The 16,619-nt window shown below is 34.0% G+C and overlaps 1 protein-coding gene across 2 annotated transcripts in view; it reads left to right on the forward strand.

Moving 5' to 3' along the window:
* Positions 1-16,619, forward strand: part of LOC148597542 (uncharacterized) — a 33,912-nt gene that overhangs the window by 1,465 nt on the left and 15,828 nt on the right. The window contains exons 1-3 of one of the 2 annotated variants that reach the window (XM_088563418.1): positions 66-223; positions 9,353-9,579; positions 11,880-11,993. In XM_088563418.1, coding sequence (XP_088419544.1) covers positions 9,354-9,579; positions 11,880-11,993 — 340 coding nt within the window. In that variant the 5' untranslated portion in view covers positions 66-223; position 9,353. Of the gene's footprint in view, positions 1-65; positions 224-9,352; positions 9,580-11,879; positions 11,994-16,619 lie in introns of those variants that run through there. The other variant, XM_088563417.1, reaches the window with a different exon arrangement.

Raw genomic sequence — 16,619 nt, forward strand, 5'->3', positions numbered from 1 at the left:
TGTTTTTACAATTTACATTCCAGAATTGTAAATATTTATACAAAGATAATTTATGCAGAAAAGCATTTCACGACGGTGTCATGCGTTTATGAATAGTACATGTATAAATATATTTGCAAAATAATCTTGGCCAACCGAGACGAAAATTTAACTCATCACTACACCAAATGATTAAAATGTTGGTTAAATAATGGGTGATTTTCTGTAAAAGTCTTCCACAAAGGTAAGACAATTTAAGCAAATTAAATATTAAAAATTCTGAAGGATAAATTTGTCGCCTCTTACATGTATCTCGACTCTATAATATTTTTGTTTATAATGATTTTGGTTGTATGGCTGTTTGATCATCGAAAAGTCGAAAAAATTTGGACCTACCATGTGCTCTAACAACCATGCGTCTAAAAATATTAAAGCGGGTTTTCCGGGGGTTGAACCCTCTTAAGTTAGATATTAAAATGTGTTTATCTTGGACAAATTTTGCACAAAAAATGAGTACTTGATACCTATAGCCAAGACTCCCTTTTATAAATTTCTGGATCGGAACCCCTTTATATAAATCTTGATATTCGTCCCTGTTAAATATGCTAACACAAATGTTGTTATTGTAAGGATCAATTAAGTTTAAAAAGAAGCTCGCTTACCATTAGCATAATTTTCGTTTTAGAATATTTTTCCGCTTATAATCAATATATTATTTTTCTATGTAATAGCCTGTATACATGTAGGCAATCGAAAAAAATCTCTCATTTCCTGACAATGATTATCTTATTATTTACCACTATTATTGGGCAAAACTCTATTCTTATTTCATTGTCAAAAATCACTTTTTTATTCCAACTGATTTTCTTTTGCCTTGGCATTAGAGTTAAATCAACCAAATACATATGACAGAAACAGGTACATGATACTTAAAGATGACTTCAATTTAAGTATTTATGAGACGTTGTGGTAGTTAATCCCCTTAGGACTTTGGAACCGGGGAGACATATATATTTTTGTACACACACATGAAAAAAAAATCAAAAAACAAACTTTACATTGATTGTTTGTAGTCTAACGCCCTATGGCAGACATTTCATACATCAAAGAACACTGCAAGCTTACATAATCAATGTATTCAAAAACAGTTCTTCTCAAAACATGTACATGTACATGTAGCAAGAACCCAACATTCAAATCCGTCTATCCTCAGCTGAAATACATGTACCCGTATATACAGTTTTACAGCTGTTGACATGCATGTTTTCTTTCTTACTGTTCGCCACATTGTTAAATACTTTTTCATATATTGCTGTTGTAGCACTTAGCTATGCCAGAGTTATCAAAACTTGTCTACGTGTATTTGCAGTATTCAATAACAACGTAGTTGAGGATGCATAGTAATGCTATTACTATGGGCGATGTCTCAAAAAGGGGGGATTTATTCAGAATCTATTTGAAACGAGCCTTGAGCTTTGATAATATTTTCAATTATATATGTGTAACTTTAAAGTAACCTATATTCGTAAAAATAAAATATCACCTGGACTTGGACCTGGAATTATCTTCCAGACGAAGTATCATGGTTTAAATGTATTCTGAAAGTATTCTTGTACTTTATCGATGATTTCAGGTATATGATTCGCAGAGATAACACGCATGTACTTGTAATTAAGAAAACGGTAGTACATGTATATATTTTCTCATAGCCGACAATTCAAACCTTTTTAAGTTTTTCAGCAATTTCTAATTATGACTAGGACTTAAAAACAATTTTTTGTTTTAGTACACGTACTTTCATTCAGTGATCGAAAAATCATCATGGCAATAGAGGTTGACCTCTTTTTCAACCACCATCACAAGTTTGAAGGTACCGGAAGTTTTTGCATTTTTTTTTGTTCCGCACTCATTTGTAATATGCACTTTATAAGAAAAAAAAATAACTTAATTTTTTAAAAACTTTAGTCTTGTAAGAATGTAAGAAAGAAAAAGCATTATTACAAACTTTGTCAGTACACCAATCTGTCCTTTTAAACTTCTACTTCCTTTCATCTGAACAGGGTACACTATTTTTCCTATTGTAGTTGTCACATGTATCGAAGTTATCATGCTTTATATTCATCCTCACCAATCGGAGGTCTTCAGACTTTCTCGTTATCCAGAAGAAAAAACCTCGGCACTAGGAGGAAGAATCTGTCTGGAATTTGCCCGATCCAATTCTAAAATTATAGTTACAATGTAAACTGGATGAAATTTTTCCACTTACTACTTTTCATAGCTGTTCGCTTCGCGCCTAAAGTCTTGAAAGAGTTATTATTCTTTATTTGTATTTAAAAATTTAAATAAGTTTTTGTTTGTTCCATCCCCATCGTATCTGAAGCTATTTTTATTAGTGTAGAGGAAATTGCTGTGAAGTGCCGATTGTATCCTCACTTGCACTGGAGACTGTACTAAATATAAACGGCGAGCAACAAATTCAGTTTAAGTACGTTAAACGGAGTTGTTTTTCTGAAGAAGAAATTATTCTTTAATTTCTTGAATTCTGCATATGGTTCATTAATGCACAAAAGTTGATCCTCACTATTGTGTTTTTTTTTATTTCTACTTCAACGACTGATCATGCACCGAAGTTCTGACATTTTATTTTGATTAACACGACTTCACCTTCTCGTAGTTGTAAAATTCAATGGCTGACTCTGTTCTACTTGTGATGGAGATTTACAGATTGTTCAGTCCTAGTTTTAAGCTTATTCTACCCCTCTGTAACACTCGGGAAGGGGTAGACGTATAGCACGTGGTGACAGCTGTATGATGACCAAGCTTATGCGATTCCATATTCCATATTTAACTCGATGTTATAACAAACAGACTAAACATTGTCGATTTTCACAGTGTCAACAAATTTATTTATTGTATTTTTACTTGTATCTCATTATTTTTATCTTGAACTTGACAGGCTTTCCGTACGAAGTTCAACACTTAACTAGAAGCTTGTATCGTGTTTCATGAACTTGTATTTTGATTATATTTGGTTCCTTCATTTTCACTTATTTACAGTTGCCATCACTTTCTAACCTCTGTTCGATCCGGTCAGGATTCGCTGTCATAAACCAGTTCTAAACTACCAGAAATTGTTCTGACCCGCAACACACCTTGTCAGAGCCTGTCAGGACTTCGGACAAGCTTCTTCTTGTCGTTCGCCATTACACTTGAATGCCAGTCTCCTCAACAAATCTGGCCGTCTTCTGTAGGTCTTCCCCAGGTCCATACAGTTTCTCTGTAATGGGGGTTGGTTTATCCCATATCTTCTCTATCTGTGCCTGATGTAACTTGCACGTCTGCAGAAAGTGTTCTGTATTCAGTTCTGCTTCTCCACAAGGACTCATAGGTGATGGTAGACCTTCAAAACTCTGTACAGATATTGGTTGAGTCTGTTGTGTCCTGTCCTGAGCCTGAAGATTGTAGTTTGCTCAAATCTTTTTAGTTGATGGTAGCTATCTTGCTTCTGAGGGGTATTGTGCAGAGACTTGATGATGGTCTTCATCTCTGAGTAGCAGACAGGATTTTCATCTTGCTGTTGTTGAGCGCCTTCCTTTGCTAGCTTATCTGCTTTTTCATTTCCATGATTCCACAATGTGAAGGTATCCACTGTATGGCAGTTTTAAGGCTCTTGATGGAATAAATAGCTCTTTCAAGTTGTGGTAGTTTGTTGTTGGTCAGTGCTTGTATTACGGAGAGGGCATTAGGAATACTACTTGCATATTTTCTGCACTTTCCTTGATGTAATTTGCCGCATGGATGAGTGCTTCTTCTTCAGCCTTGTAGTTGGAGCAATGTAATCCTGTTGGTATTGCCATTGACTGTTGTACTCCATTTGGGTATTCTATGTAGATACCGACCTCTCCTTTTGTTGTCGCATTTGTGGCTAAACCGTCTGTGTAAACTCTTGCCCACAATTCTGATGGGTACTCTTCTTCTAGCATGCTCATTGTTACGTTTTTTTTTGACGATGTTTGATTGTTCATATTTTGGCACTGAGTAACAGAACTGTTGTCTGAATGGTTACATTGTCCTCCTTCTCTGCATATTCATTTTAAAATCTATAGGTTTGACATGCTTAGGTAGATGTTCTTGGTGTTTTCGTTGCAATGCTCTTGTTTCTAGAGTGAAGCTGGATCTTTTGAGTCTGCCTGAGGATAGTTGTTTCAGTCTCTCATTCATTGGGTGGTTTGGTAAGCATTGATAATTAGTGGCCTGTATCATAGCTTTACATTCTCGTCTCTTACGTAATGGTTGTATGTTTGTTATTTCCTGCATACTAGCAATATGTGTTAATTTCATGGCTCCTGTGATGATGCGGAGTGCCTGATTCTGGACTTTATCTAGAGTCTGATGGTGAGACTTAGCTGCTGTAATTCAAGCACTAGAACTATATTCTAGATGTGGACGTACATTTCCTTCGTAGACAGACTTCAAAACTTTCTCGTTAGCACCCCAGTTTGTACCAGTACGTTTTCTCATGATGTTTAGTTTTCGTCTGGCTTTGGCTTCTGCTGTCATTATATGCTGTTTCCATGTAAGTCTTTTATCGAAGGTTACACCGAGGTATGTTTGCTGATCTTTCATTGTGATATTGGTGTCATCCATAGTGAGTTTAACAGATTGGGTTTTAGGTGAGAGTGTAAAGATGGTTGCTGTTGTTTTCTCTTTATTAATGGTAACATACCACTCATTGGCCCATTTGACTACCATATCTAATGCTGTTTGTATCATGTACCTTGCAGTATTTGCATACTCTTTAGAGCACCAGAGGACAAGATCATCTGCGTAGAGTGCTGACTGTACACCATTTGGTAGCTCTGGAACTAGGTCATTCATATAGAGTATGAAGAGAGTTGATGGCAATACTCCTCCCTGTGGTACACCCTGTTTTAGAAGTATTTTTTTTTCGGCCATGCTTCCAATCTACGAGTACTCTTGCCTTTCTATTGCACAGATATGAGTTGGTCCATTTGTACATTCTTTCACTTACTCCATGTCTAAGAAGTTTTACAAGAAGGTCATCTTTCCAAACATTGTCAAATTCTCTCTTAATATCTACAAAGACAGCTAGCGTTACTTTCTTTGATTGAAATGCATCCTGGACTACTTGAGATAGATGTGTTGTCTGATCTTCTGTGCTCTTGTACTGTTTGAAACTAGCTTGTTCATGACCAAGAATGTTCTCGGATTCCAAGTATCTGTAGGCATTTGTTGATTATACGCTCCATTAATTTGCAGCAACTGCTTGTTAGGCCAATTGGGCGGTAGCTTGAGGCTTTCGACTTGTTCTTTCCCCTCTTCAGTATTGGCATCATTATGGCTTCTTTCCAACATTGAGGGACTTGACCTTGTCTACAGCTCAGGTTGAGAATTTCTAGCAAAGTTGTTAATGGTAAGGTGCATGTTATCTGGACCTGGTGCCTTTTTTATTATTCTGATGGGTGCCTTCATCTTAAACATGGTGATATCTCTCTGCATAACTTCATATGTTGGCACGTTTGATCTTTCTCTCAGTTCAGTTCTTACTTCTTTTTTCCGTGATGGTGGTATATCAATATTGCTTCCTTTCTCATAGCCTTTAGCAAATTCATTTGCTGCCGCTTTCCCTATGGTTGTTTCTCCTTCAACTTCTAGAGTGATCTTTTCACCTTTGCTTCCCTCATCATTCAGTGCTTTTGTCAAGTTCCAAAGCTTTTTTGTATCTTTTTCCATATCCATAGATGATGTTTTCTCTCTCCACCCTTTCCTTTGACATTCAATCTTTGTTTTTAGATGTTTGGCTTTGCACTTTTGGAGTTTGATGTTATTTTCCTGACTAGGATTTAATTCTGCATCATCCCTTGCCCTTGTGAGTGCCTCGTGTCTTGCTTGTATCTTACTGGACCAGTATGGCTTGTAGTCCTTTCTTACACCTCTTGGTATACTTTCCTTTGCTGCCTTTAATACAACAGTGTTGAATGCTTTCACCACATTGTTAATATTCTTTCCCTCTACTTCTATGTCCCTTGTAAGTTCATTTGTTCTAGCTTGAAACATACTCCAATTTGCCTTCTTGTAATTCCATCTTGGTAGCTGAGAATACTCAGATGTTGTTGTTTCTGCAATGGATATCATGACAGGTCGATGATCACTGCCTCCTAGCTGGTCACATACCTTTCTACTGATTTTTTGGTGTATATCGTCAGTACAGAAAGATAGATCTGGTGTGGTGGTTGAATGCCATCGATGAGAATAAAAAGTAGGCGCGTCAGTGGCGTTGTTGACAAGGATATGGTGGTTTTCATCCTGCCAGTCTTCTATGGTCTCCTCTCTTTTGTCCATGGTATTATATCCCCAACTTTGTGATTGGCTGTTGATATCACCTAATATGAGGAATGAACTGTCTGGTATTTGTATGGTGTCTAGTGACAGTTTCTTATCATTGGGATAGTAGAAGTTAACGATGTTACACGAGCTTATCCCAATAGTTTCAATGTATTCTGCTTCCTCCATAAACTTTTTTGTCTCTAAGTCATTAATGTTGTTTCTTACAAGAGTCATTACACCACCTTTCTTTCTTTCTTTCTTTCTTTCCTTTCTATCACTCCTGAAGACTCGGTATCCTCTGATCTTAAAAGGTTTGTCCTCTTGGAGATGTGTTTCTTCAATACAGCAGATGTTCACATTGTTATCATGAAGAAAGTGTTGAAGTTCTTCTCTCTTGTTTGATACCCCTTCTGCATTCCACTGCACAATGTTAATATGTGGTTGCTCTTTTCTTTTCGGTTTGATCTTTCTATGGTCAGTAGCTCTCCTTGTTTGTCCCCTGACTCCACAAGACGAAACTAAGGTACCTCCAGTAGCATTGGTTGGGCTCCTTCGAGACAGAGAGCCCGGCACTGCACCTGCCTGGTGGGTCCTCACAGGGCGAGCACCAAATCGTTTGTTCATGGTTTCAAGTGTCATTTTGGCTGTTTGTGCGTGGTGTTGTGGTCTGTTCGAGTGCGCTATATCGCCCAACACCTCCGTCTTCTGCACTCTATCATAATTTTTTCATGGGTCCTGACACCCTCTTGTCAGGAACTGTTCTAATAAGAACAGATACGTGGGTTAGAAGAGTTCCTGACAGATTCTGACAGTGTATAAGCTCGAGAATACTTCTCTGACTGAATTACATACAGTACATGCACGTGATTACGAAAAAAGGCGTAGCACCTGAATCCAGATTCGTACGACGGGAAGGAAGCCTTGCTATGTTTAAACTCGATATTTTTTCAATTTTTTACTCGACTTTTATGTATGACATGCAGTACCAACAAAAATTATTGCCTGTCGTACTTGCTACGCCCCTGACTTTAAAGAATTTGGACTGAATTAATTTTGGTTGCAGATCTAGACACCGGTATGATACAGATTACCTATTAGATATTGACATTTTAAGCATTTTATACAGAAATTTTAGACCTATATGGAACTTTAAAGTGTTCACACTTATACAATTTGAAAGAATAGGACTTTTGACATTTTGAAGAATTTTGACCGAAATGTACTAGTCGCAGTCACCCACATGGTAGTTGTATTACAAAAAAAAATAGCACTTTAGCCAATGATTTTAGGCTCTCGTGGAAATCAAAAGTGCTTGCACTCATACATTTTGCAAGAATATTTTTTTAAAAGAATTTTGACTCAAACGAATGTGGCACAGCCAGCCACATGATAGTTATTTACCATTTTAGTCATTAATTTTAGACCCTCATGGAAATAAAAAGTGTTCGCACTCATACATTTTGCAAGAATGACATTTTAAAAGAATTTTGACTAAAACTAATGTGCCACGGCCACCACATGATATTTATATTTAAAAAATTATCATTTTAGTCATTAATTGTAGAACCTCATGGAAATAAAAAGTGCTCGCACTCATACATTTTGCAAGAATGACATTTTTAAAGAATTTTGACTAACACTATTGTGCCACGGCCACCACATGATATTTATATTTAAAAATTTACCATTTTAGTTATTAATTTTAGACCCTCATGGAAATAAAAAGTGCTCGAACTCATACATTTTGCAAGAATGACATTTTTAAAGAATTTTGACTAACAATAATGTGCCACGGCCACCACATGATATTTATATTTATAAATTTACCATTTTAGTCAATAATTTTAGACCCTTATGGAAATAAAAAGTGCTCGCACTCATACATTTTGCAAGAATGACATTTTTAAAGAATTTTGACTAACAATAATGTGCCACGGCCACCACATGATATTTATATTTAAAAATTTACCATTTTAGTTATTAATTTTAGACCCTCATGGAAATGAAAAGTGCACGCACTCATACATTTTGCAAGAATATGACATTTTTAAAGAATTTTGAGTCAAATTTATATGTCACAGCCACTATATGATAGCTGTATTGAAAAAAAATCAGCATTTTAGTCAATAATTTGATACCCTCAAGCAAGTTAAAAGTGGGCGCACATATATTTCGCAAGAATATGACATTTTTTAAGAATTTTGAGTCATAAAAATGTATTGTTCATTTTGTACTGTTTTGACTTGATGTTTAACAAATTTTTAACGGTGGCATTTTCTGCTTTATGTTTGTTTTTTACTATACTAGTAATAGAAGTGTGAAATTTACTGCTCTAAAACCTTATTTGACCATTATCATCGGTAATGCCGGAACGAAGTTGGGGTTCCCCAGAATAAAGGAGGGGTACTAGGTCATTATTTGCAATTTTTTTGTCTATCATACAATTGACACATGAAAATGACAAATCGTCCAATAAAAATGAGACATTTTAAATTTTGGTTTAAAGATTTCGAAAATATTTGATTAAAATTCCATTTTGTACCACATCGTGTCCAAATCAGTTGTTGTGTCCATAATGAATTGTACGTCATTTTGTTTAAGTGTGTCAAAAACTGGTATTGTGTCCACATTTGCCCCAATTGAAGAGAGTTCTACATGTACTTGTATCATTCTGTGCATCACAGAGCTCTTGATTTAGCATATTATTACAACTGTATTTTAATTTTTTTAAAATATACTTTAGAATTCTTGAAGATTTTACCTATGTTTCTAATTACGATAGTTATAACCTTAAAGACCAGTCGTCCCACTTAGTATTTTTCTTCCCCTTCCCTGTGTTCCATATAATATAAAACCAACAAAGATTGTACCTATAGGAATTAAATTGTTGAATATTTTCTCCCCTAAAAATATTGCGCTCAATGTATACATTACCTACCGTAATCAATATGATGTGGAAAATAAAGGTCGTTGATTCAGTATTAAAATGTTTAGAAAAGCTTAAAATGTTTTTTTTTAAATTCAGAATGAACCTTAAAAAAATCCTTCTCTCCTTGGCCACGTTATGTGCCTGTTGTTATGGTAACAATATTCTAAGTGGTGACGTGACAGTTGGAGGACTTTTCAAAATTCAAAACGAAGTAGACGGGGAGTGTGATGGAATAGCCCCATTATCAGTCAAAGGATTAGAAGCTGTGAAGTGGATATTTAGAAAGTTGAACGAAGCTAATTATATACCCGGAGTAACCATTGGTAGGTTTAGTTTACTACGAGCGTTTACTTGAAATCATTTTATTGGACAATAGCTGAAATGCCAATGACCGTATTTTTACTTTTATGTATTTAAGTGTTTGGCCTTTGAATTATTTGGTGGACTAACTTGTTCCATGCATTTGGTTTATCCAGAGACCTATAAATAAAGAGATAAGAAACTTGTAAATTAGACAGTTGATCGATAAAATTATCACACGGCGGAGAACGTGATCCCCTTACCTTTCTACTTAATTATTGTAGTACTTTTTGTCCGCTTTTGAAAAAAATAAAAAATGATCGGTAATAAATTGTAGCAGACGTAAAAATGAGAAACTGAAGATTTGATTAAACAATCTTTTTTTAAATAAAAAAAGTTATGATTGACAACCCTGAAAATAATGAATGTAATTTTGAATTATTATAATATCGTAAAAATCGAGGGTAGGTAACTTGTTTTTGTTTGTTTTGGTAAAAGACAAATGTGGTATGAACATGAAGCAAATATATCGTAGAATGGGAAAGTGACGGTTTTATTTCGATATTTGCAATACTTTTTAGTTGTGATCATTTTAAGTCAAGTTGTCATTGTCGATTAAGTAAGTACGAGATCTCGTTTCCCGCCGCGTGATGAAGCTGAGATTTTAGTTAGTTGCAAATCTCTTTGCATACAGGTCTTTGATTCTTACACAATTCAAACATTATTTTTCGATTTCAAGAAAATTATCTTGATTGCAATAGTACTTCAAACAACAGTTGTTTATTTTTGGCACATGAATGTAGAGAAAAGAAAATTAAATACATGTACATTCTACTTATCTATTTTGATACTTTCCCCTGAGTTATAAGGCTTGTAAGTCTCCTCACATGACCATGTGACTAGAATGGGTCCCTAAATTCCATTCATTCTTCATGGAGTAGAGACCACATATCATAAACAAACTCCATAAAATATGACGTTTCACTATTTCTACGCTACAATAAATGTAAGCTCCTTATTACAAAGTATAGAAAATTATGTTTAACCATGCATCATGTACCCGGGTCAATCGGAACTACCCAGACTTTTTTGCTACATTAAAAAATAACTTTAAGGAGAAAGTCTGACGAGTTCGATTTGTACCCGGGCATTTAAGGAGAAAGGCTGACGAGTTCCGTTTTGAGCCTGGGCATTAGCAAAGTAAATACAAATTGGTCTTCGGTTTGGAATGTTTTCAACAGTAGAAATTGCATAAAAAAATATTGGGTTTGAGTTCAGTTTAAATATATTTATGTGCTCAAAAGAAAAAAGGAAAGATATTGGACTCAAGTTATAACGACATTACGGAGATCCTCTCCCATACAAACAATCATGATTACAAAGAATGCATAATGACAACAATTAAATATAAATAGAAAAAGTAACAATAACAGAAAAAAGGAAAAGGCAATGCAAATTAACATGGATGATATAAAACTAGAAATTTGGGAATAGAATTAAGGCGGTAAGGTGAGAGACAATCATTACATTTATACTTATATACATGTAGTATACTTTGTGAACTTTTTTATTTGTATGATTGAGTGATGAACAAAACTTGCATGTTATATAAGACTTTACTCCCTAACCAACGGAAATTCTATCGTTATGTTAAAACCGCCTTGATTGAGATCTACAAAATGTACAAGTCCCATTCTAACTACATAAGACATGTTTTTACTTCAAACAGTGTATATTTACAATTGATTTTAATTTTTGACCAAGTTATGCGAAATAACAAATTAACGCTTCTTTATTAACTACATGGCGGTTAATGAATCGTACATTTAAATTACTCAAAAGTTGGTAATGTAATATACATTTGGCAGAAATTAAAAACAATCCTTAAAATTTAAAATTTCTAATCGATTTCAGTCAAAATTAAGATTTGTTTCATCATCAAACTTAAGCCTTATTTAGTTACAAGTCTACTAAAGATTGACTACGTTTTTTAAAGAGGTTTACCTAGGACTGTTACATGTACAATGCATCTGCATACTAGTAAATGACCTGTTTAAGGGCTTAACTAGCGTTGGGAAACATTATCACGGACGAGTTATTTTTGTCGTGCATCGGTACTGAATGGAAGTACTCTATTATATCTGTCTTCATCCTTTAGACCTACAATAACATGTATAAGAATTATTTCTCAGATAAAATTCTGTTTTAAAAAGTTCCGCCACTTAATTGTCCACTTTTCTGTTACTATTGTCAAATTTGCACTGCACTTTGCTCTCCTACATTTGTCCCGAACATTTACATTTAACCATTATGTATTTTGTAGGTTTAGATGTCTGGCCAACGTGCGGAATAGTCTCTCGTGCAATAGACCACACAGTTGACATGTTACTAAGGATACGGGAAGAGAGAACCAATCTGTCATCCATACCACTTGTAGGTTAGTAAATCAAAGTAATGCTATACTAAGTCAATAAAGACCTTTACCACTTGTAAGTTGGTAAATCAAAGTAATGTTTTACTAAGTCAAATACCTGTACCACTTGAAGGTTAATTAATCAAGGTACTAAACACTGGTTAAATTAAGATCTATACCTCTTAAAGGTTAGTTGATAAGTCAATCAAATTACTTTAATACTGAAACAATTAGGATTTATATCATTTCTAGCAGTGTGTGTAAGTTAGCTAAAGCAAAGTACTGCTACACTGAGTCAGTAAATATCTACATTAATTGTACGTTAGTTAAAGCAAAGTGCTGTAATACTGAGTCAACTGAGATGTATACTTTTTGAAAGGTAATTAATCAAGACACTGAGTCAGTTAAGTAGCTGTCTTTGTAAGAATCATGCAAAATCTGACAAATGTGACACACCCCCAAAAAAGGCTACATATTTTGATTTTGTAATTAAATTGTCTTGTAAGTCTATATTATGAAATGTGTAATTATTCATTCCAATCTGTCTGCTCTTAGGAGATCATCAACACCGAAAATCCAATTGATTCCATTGTATTTGAGTGTCAGTTAGAGAGTTATCTCCCTTAATTTTAAAATCTACAGTGCATTCTATATACTTTTTATCTCCTACGAACACGGGTTATATGAAAAACCGAATGTCAATTTCTGTTTACTATGGCAATTTAAACAAAATATCAAAAATAAAAATATGTAGGTTTTTCACCCATGAATCACATTTTGCACGATTCTTAACTGGAGTGCTACTTAAGATCTTAAATCAAAGTACTGTTAAGGTAAGTTATTCAAGACAAATAAACAGTGGAAACGAGTCGAATAACTTTACAGTAGATGTATAAAATGGAAACTATGATAGCTAAATTCCAAATCATCTTATTATTTTACGAAAGCAAAAAAAAAAGACTTCGATAGAATGACGGTATTTACTATTTAAATTAAACAAAGAACGTAAAACCACAAGAAATGTTGAATACTCAATACTCTATCGTAGTTTTTGGGAAGTGTACCATGGTTCTTTTTAATTAACGTTTCCTAAATGTACAAGACCATGATAACAGTGGCTCAGCACTATGTGTTCAAAGGGGTCTATAATAAAATATAATTGTACATTTCGAGAAAAAAAAACTTCGTCAATACAAGTTTGAAGCAACGTTGAGAAAAGTGGTATGGGATATTTATATGAAAGGTAATGATGCTTCGTTCAATACTTTTTTGTCATCCACATATTGAGGAGGTTAAATATACAACGAGGAGCATTTGGTAGATACAAGTATAATAAGACCCTCAGGTGAAAACAAAATAAGGACAACAGTGGCCCTTTTCACAGAAAGATCGTAAGAGAAAATTTAGTCGTAAGTTATGACGTCACAATACTTTTATTTACTATGACGACATAACTTAGGACTAATTTTTCACTTACAATTTTTTGTGAAAAGGACCACAGATACTTAGGACATGGATCACGGATGCCTTGTCTTCTTAAAAATAAAAAAATTCTAGATATCGGACATACATGTACGTATTGGTACCAACAATACTTTTTTATTCGACGCCTTTAGGAATGACAAGAATGTCAACTGTATCAATGCAGTCTTCGTTAGTGTTCATATCAACCAGTAAACACATATAAGACTTGTTATCCTATTCATCAATACTTACCTATGGACATATATGTACATATATGAACGACTGAATAGCAATTGTGTTTCTATATAATAATTTAGAATCGTGTGTTTGAAAGCTAACATTTTGTTTTAAATGTATATATAAACATACGTATAGAAATCTCATTGTCAGGCTAACAATGGTTAAAACGACATTTTACAAATATCATGGTAGCTTTCCTTCCTGTTTTAAGATATTTCACCACCTAACAATGAACTGATGGTCTATAATTTAATCTATTTCGTTTTTTTTAAAAACAACTTAATCCAAAACAAGAATCAAATCAAAAAAGTAGCATTAAATGTATTTTTAAGTAGTACTCCAGCTAAGGATCATGCAAAATGTGATTCATGGGTAAAAAGCCTACATATTTTTATTTTTTATATTTTGGTTGAAATGTCATAGAAAACAGAAATTAACATGTGATTTTTCATATAATCCGTGCTCTTAGGAAATAAAAATTATATAGAATGCACTGTAGATTTCAAAATTAAGGGAGATAACTCTGCAAATGGCGCTCAAATACAATAGAATCTACTGGATTTTCAATGTGGATTATCTCCTAAGAGCAGGCAGATTTGAATGAATAATTATACATTTCATAGTATAGACACATAAAACAACTTAATTACAAAAATAAAAATATGTAATCTTTTTGGGGAGTTGTCACATTTTTCAGATTTTGCATGATTCTTACAAAGACAGCTACTTGAAATGTATTACCATTTTCACGCAGCACTATCAAAACCTTTCGGTATCTAGACTCAGCATGCTCTTCTATTGCTATTGATTATATATCTATCAATATCATTGTAGCGCTTGTGTTAGAAGATGATATGTTAGTTTGCACTAGATGGAAAATGATGGTTGCCATAGTGATAAAAATAGACATTGTAGTGTAGATTGATATTTTGTTTTTAAAAAGAATTAGGACTTGTGAAAGTATTTTGAAATGTTTAATATATTTTCAATGTTTAGGAGGCTTTTGTAATTGATGTAAGTCAATTTCTAACCATGCCAAATTTATTAAGAGGAATACACAGTGAAATAGCTAAAATCTACAACAGGCGACGCTCTATAAAGTAGAGGTTTTCCTAGGAAGAACTGCTTGCAGTTTCAGGGCATTTTCGCCGGAAATTCAATATCCACTAACTTTTTGGCACTAATTGGCATATTCTATGGTAGCCGTATTTATTGTGGGTATACTTTTTTCAAAAATGTTTTACTGTATTGTGTGTGTCTTGGCCTCAGCTACTTCGGGAAATATAAATTTATATTTGTTTGACAATTATTTCAAGTGATAAATGTGAAAAAATATCAAATTACTGGACCAAAATTAGACAGTTCTTCAAAACTGTGGAGTGCTAAAGGTCTCTGTGAAAGAGTTATGATGTCTTTCACAATCAGGCCCGTGCATGAATTTGTACAAAGAAAATTTTAAATACTATAAATTCGAGAAAATCATTACTAGTGTCTAATTAAACTCTGTATTTGTTAAAGTTCTTTCAGCACCTTTATTTTTAATTCTCAACAAGACAATTTATCTAACTGCAGGTCTGTCGATGGGCATGCCCTGTAAACACTTCAGAGAGGAAAATTCTTTTTTATATCCCTAGCCCTTCCTCGTGGAAGTATATATCACTTGCACACTCATCGACTATCCCGCAGTTAAAACGAAAGGGTCTGTTATCTTTTATAAAAAAAACCAAAACAAAAACAAAAACAAAAAAAACCCCAAAAAACAAAAAAACAAAAAACAAAAAACACTATAATACATACAATTGGACAAGGACAATATATAGGTTTTTTAACCAGTGCCGGACATTTCAGCCCGTAGACATTTTAACCAGTGCCGGACATTTCAGCCCGTAGACATTTTAACCAGTGCCGGACATTTCAGCCCGTAGACATTTTAACCAGTGCCGGACATTTCAGCCCGTAGACATTTTAACCAGTGCCGGACATTTCAGCCCGTAGACATTTTAAACCACGGGAATTATGAGAATGCATTAGGACAATACAAATTGTATATCATATCAACTTTTGTATTTCGAAAGTATAAAAAATAATACATGTCATTGTATATTATATAAGGACTGACAAAAAAATGACAAAATAATGAAAAGATGTTCAGAATTTTATGTTTCTTTTGAAGCGTGTAAGGTTTCACCTTCCTCATATTACTTTTTATACGATAAATAAATTCCAATTAAAAAGGGATTGTCACCATTTACCGTCCGCTTAGGGCTGTATTGATATTTTAATAAAATTTGATACTAATTTAAGCTCTACAATTTTCACTTGAAAGAACACATTTAACAAAGTATAAAAACACCTGACATGACGAGATTCGTCTTTAAAACCTTAACTTCCCTTTAACTATTATAAACTTCTTTAAACCGATTTAAAGGTCTATTTTGAATTTCACAAATTCATAATTTTTATGCATTAAAAGTTACAATTATGTCATGCAAGAGTTCCCTAACCCCAATTTAAAGTGTAAGATAGTTTTTTTGTACTTCTTTTCATTTTTGGTTGCTTTCATGTGTAGCCTTAAATATTTCCGGTCAATGTGATTGGTCAAATTGTGCCGATATTAAAAGTAATTTATCAATTACAGAAATGATCATGATTCTGCTGTCCGAAAATTGCTTAAAGTTGTGGAAAAAATTCACAGTAATAGACTTTTGAGACAGGTTTAACTGTTAGAGGACGACGTTTTAAGCTAGAGACGATCCAAGATTGAGTTGGCACGACTTGTCTTAGGGCCGAGTTGTTCCTTATCTAGCTTTACTACAGTCAGTTTGTTATTCGCATTCGGAACTATTCGGTCATTTTGCCTGCACTAAATCCCGGAAATTCCGCTGGATGTAAAATCATATTAGACTAAAATCATGCTCTTAGTGTTTCTAATGTCAAATCTTAAAT

Source organism: Perna viridis, chromosome 15, assembly GCF_037379345.1.
Source record: "Perna viridis isolate PV_CMFRI_1.1 ecotype Kerala chromosome 15, ASM3737934v1, whole genome shotgun sequence".
Lineage (NCBI taxonomy): Eukaryota > Metazoa > Mollusca > Bivalvia > Mytilida > Mytilidae > Perna > Perna viridis.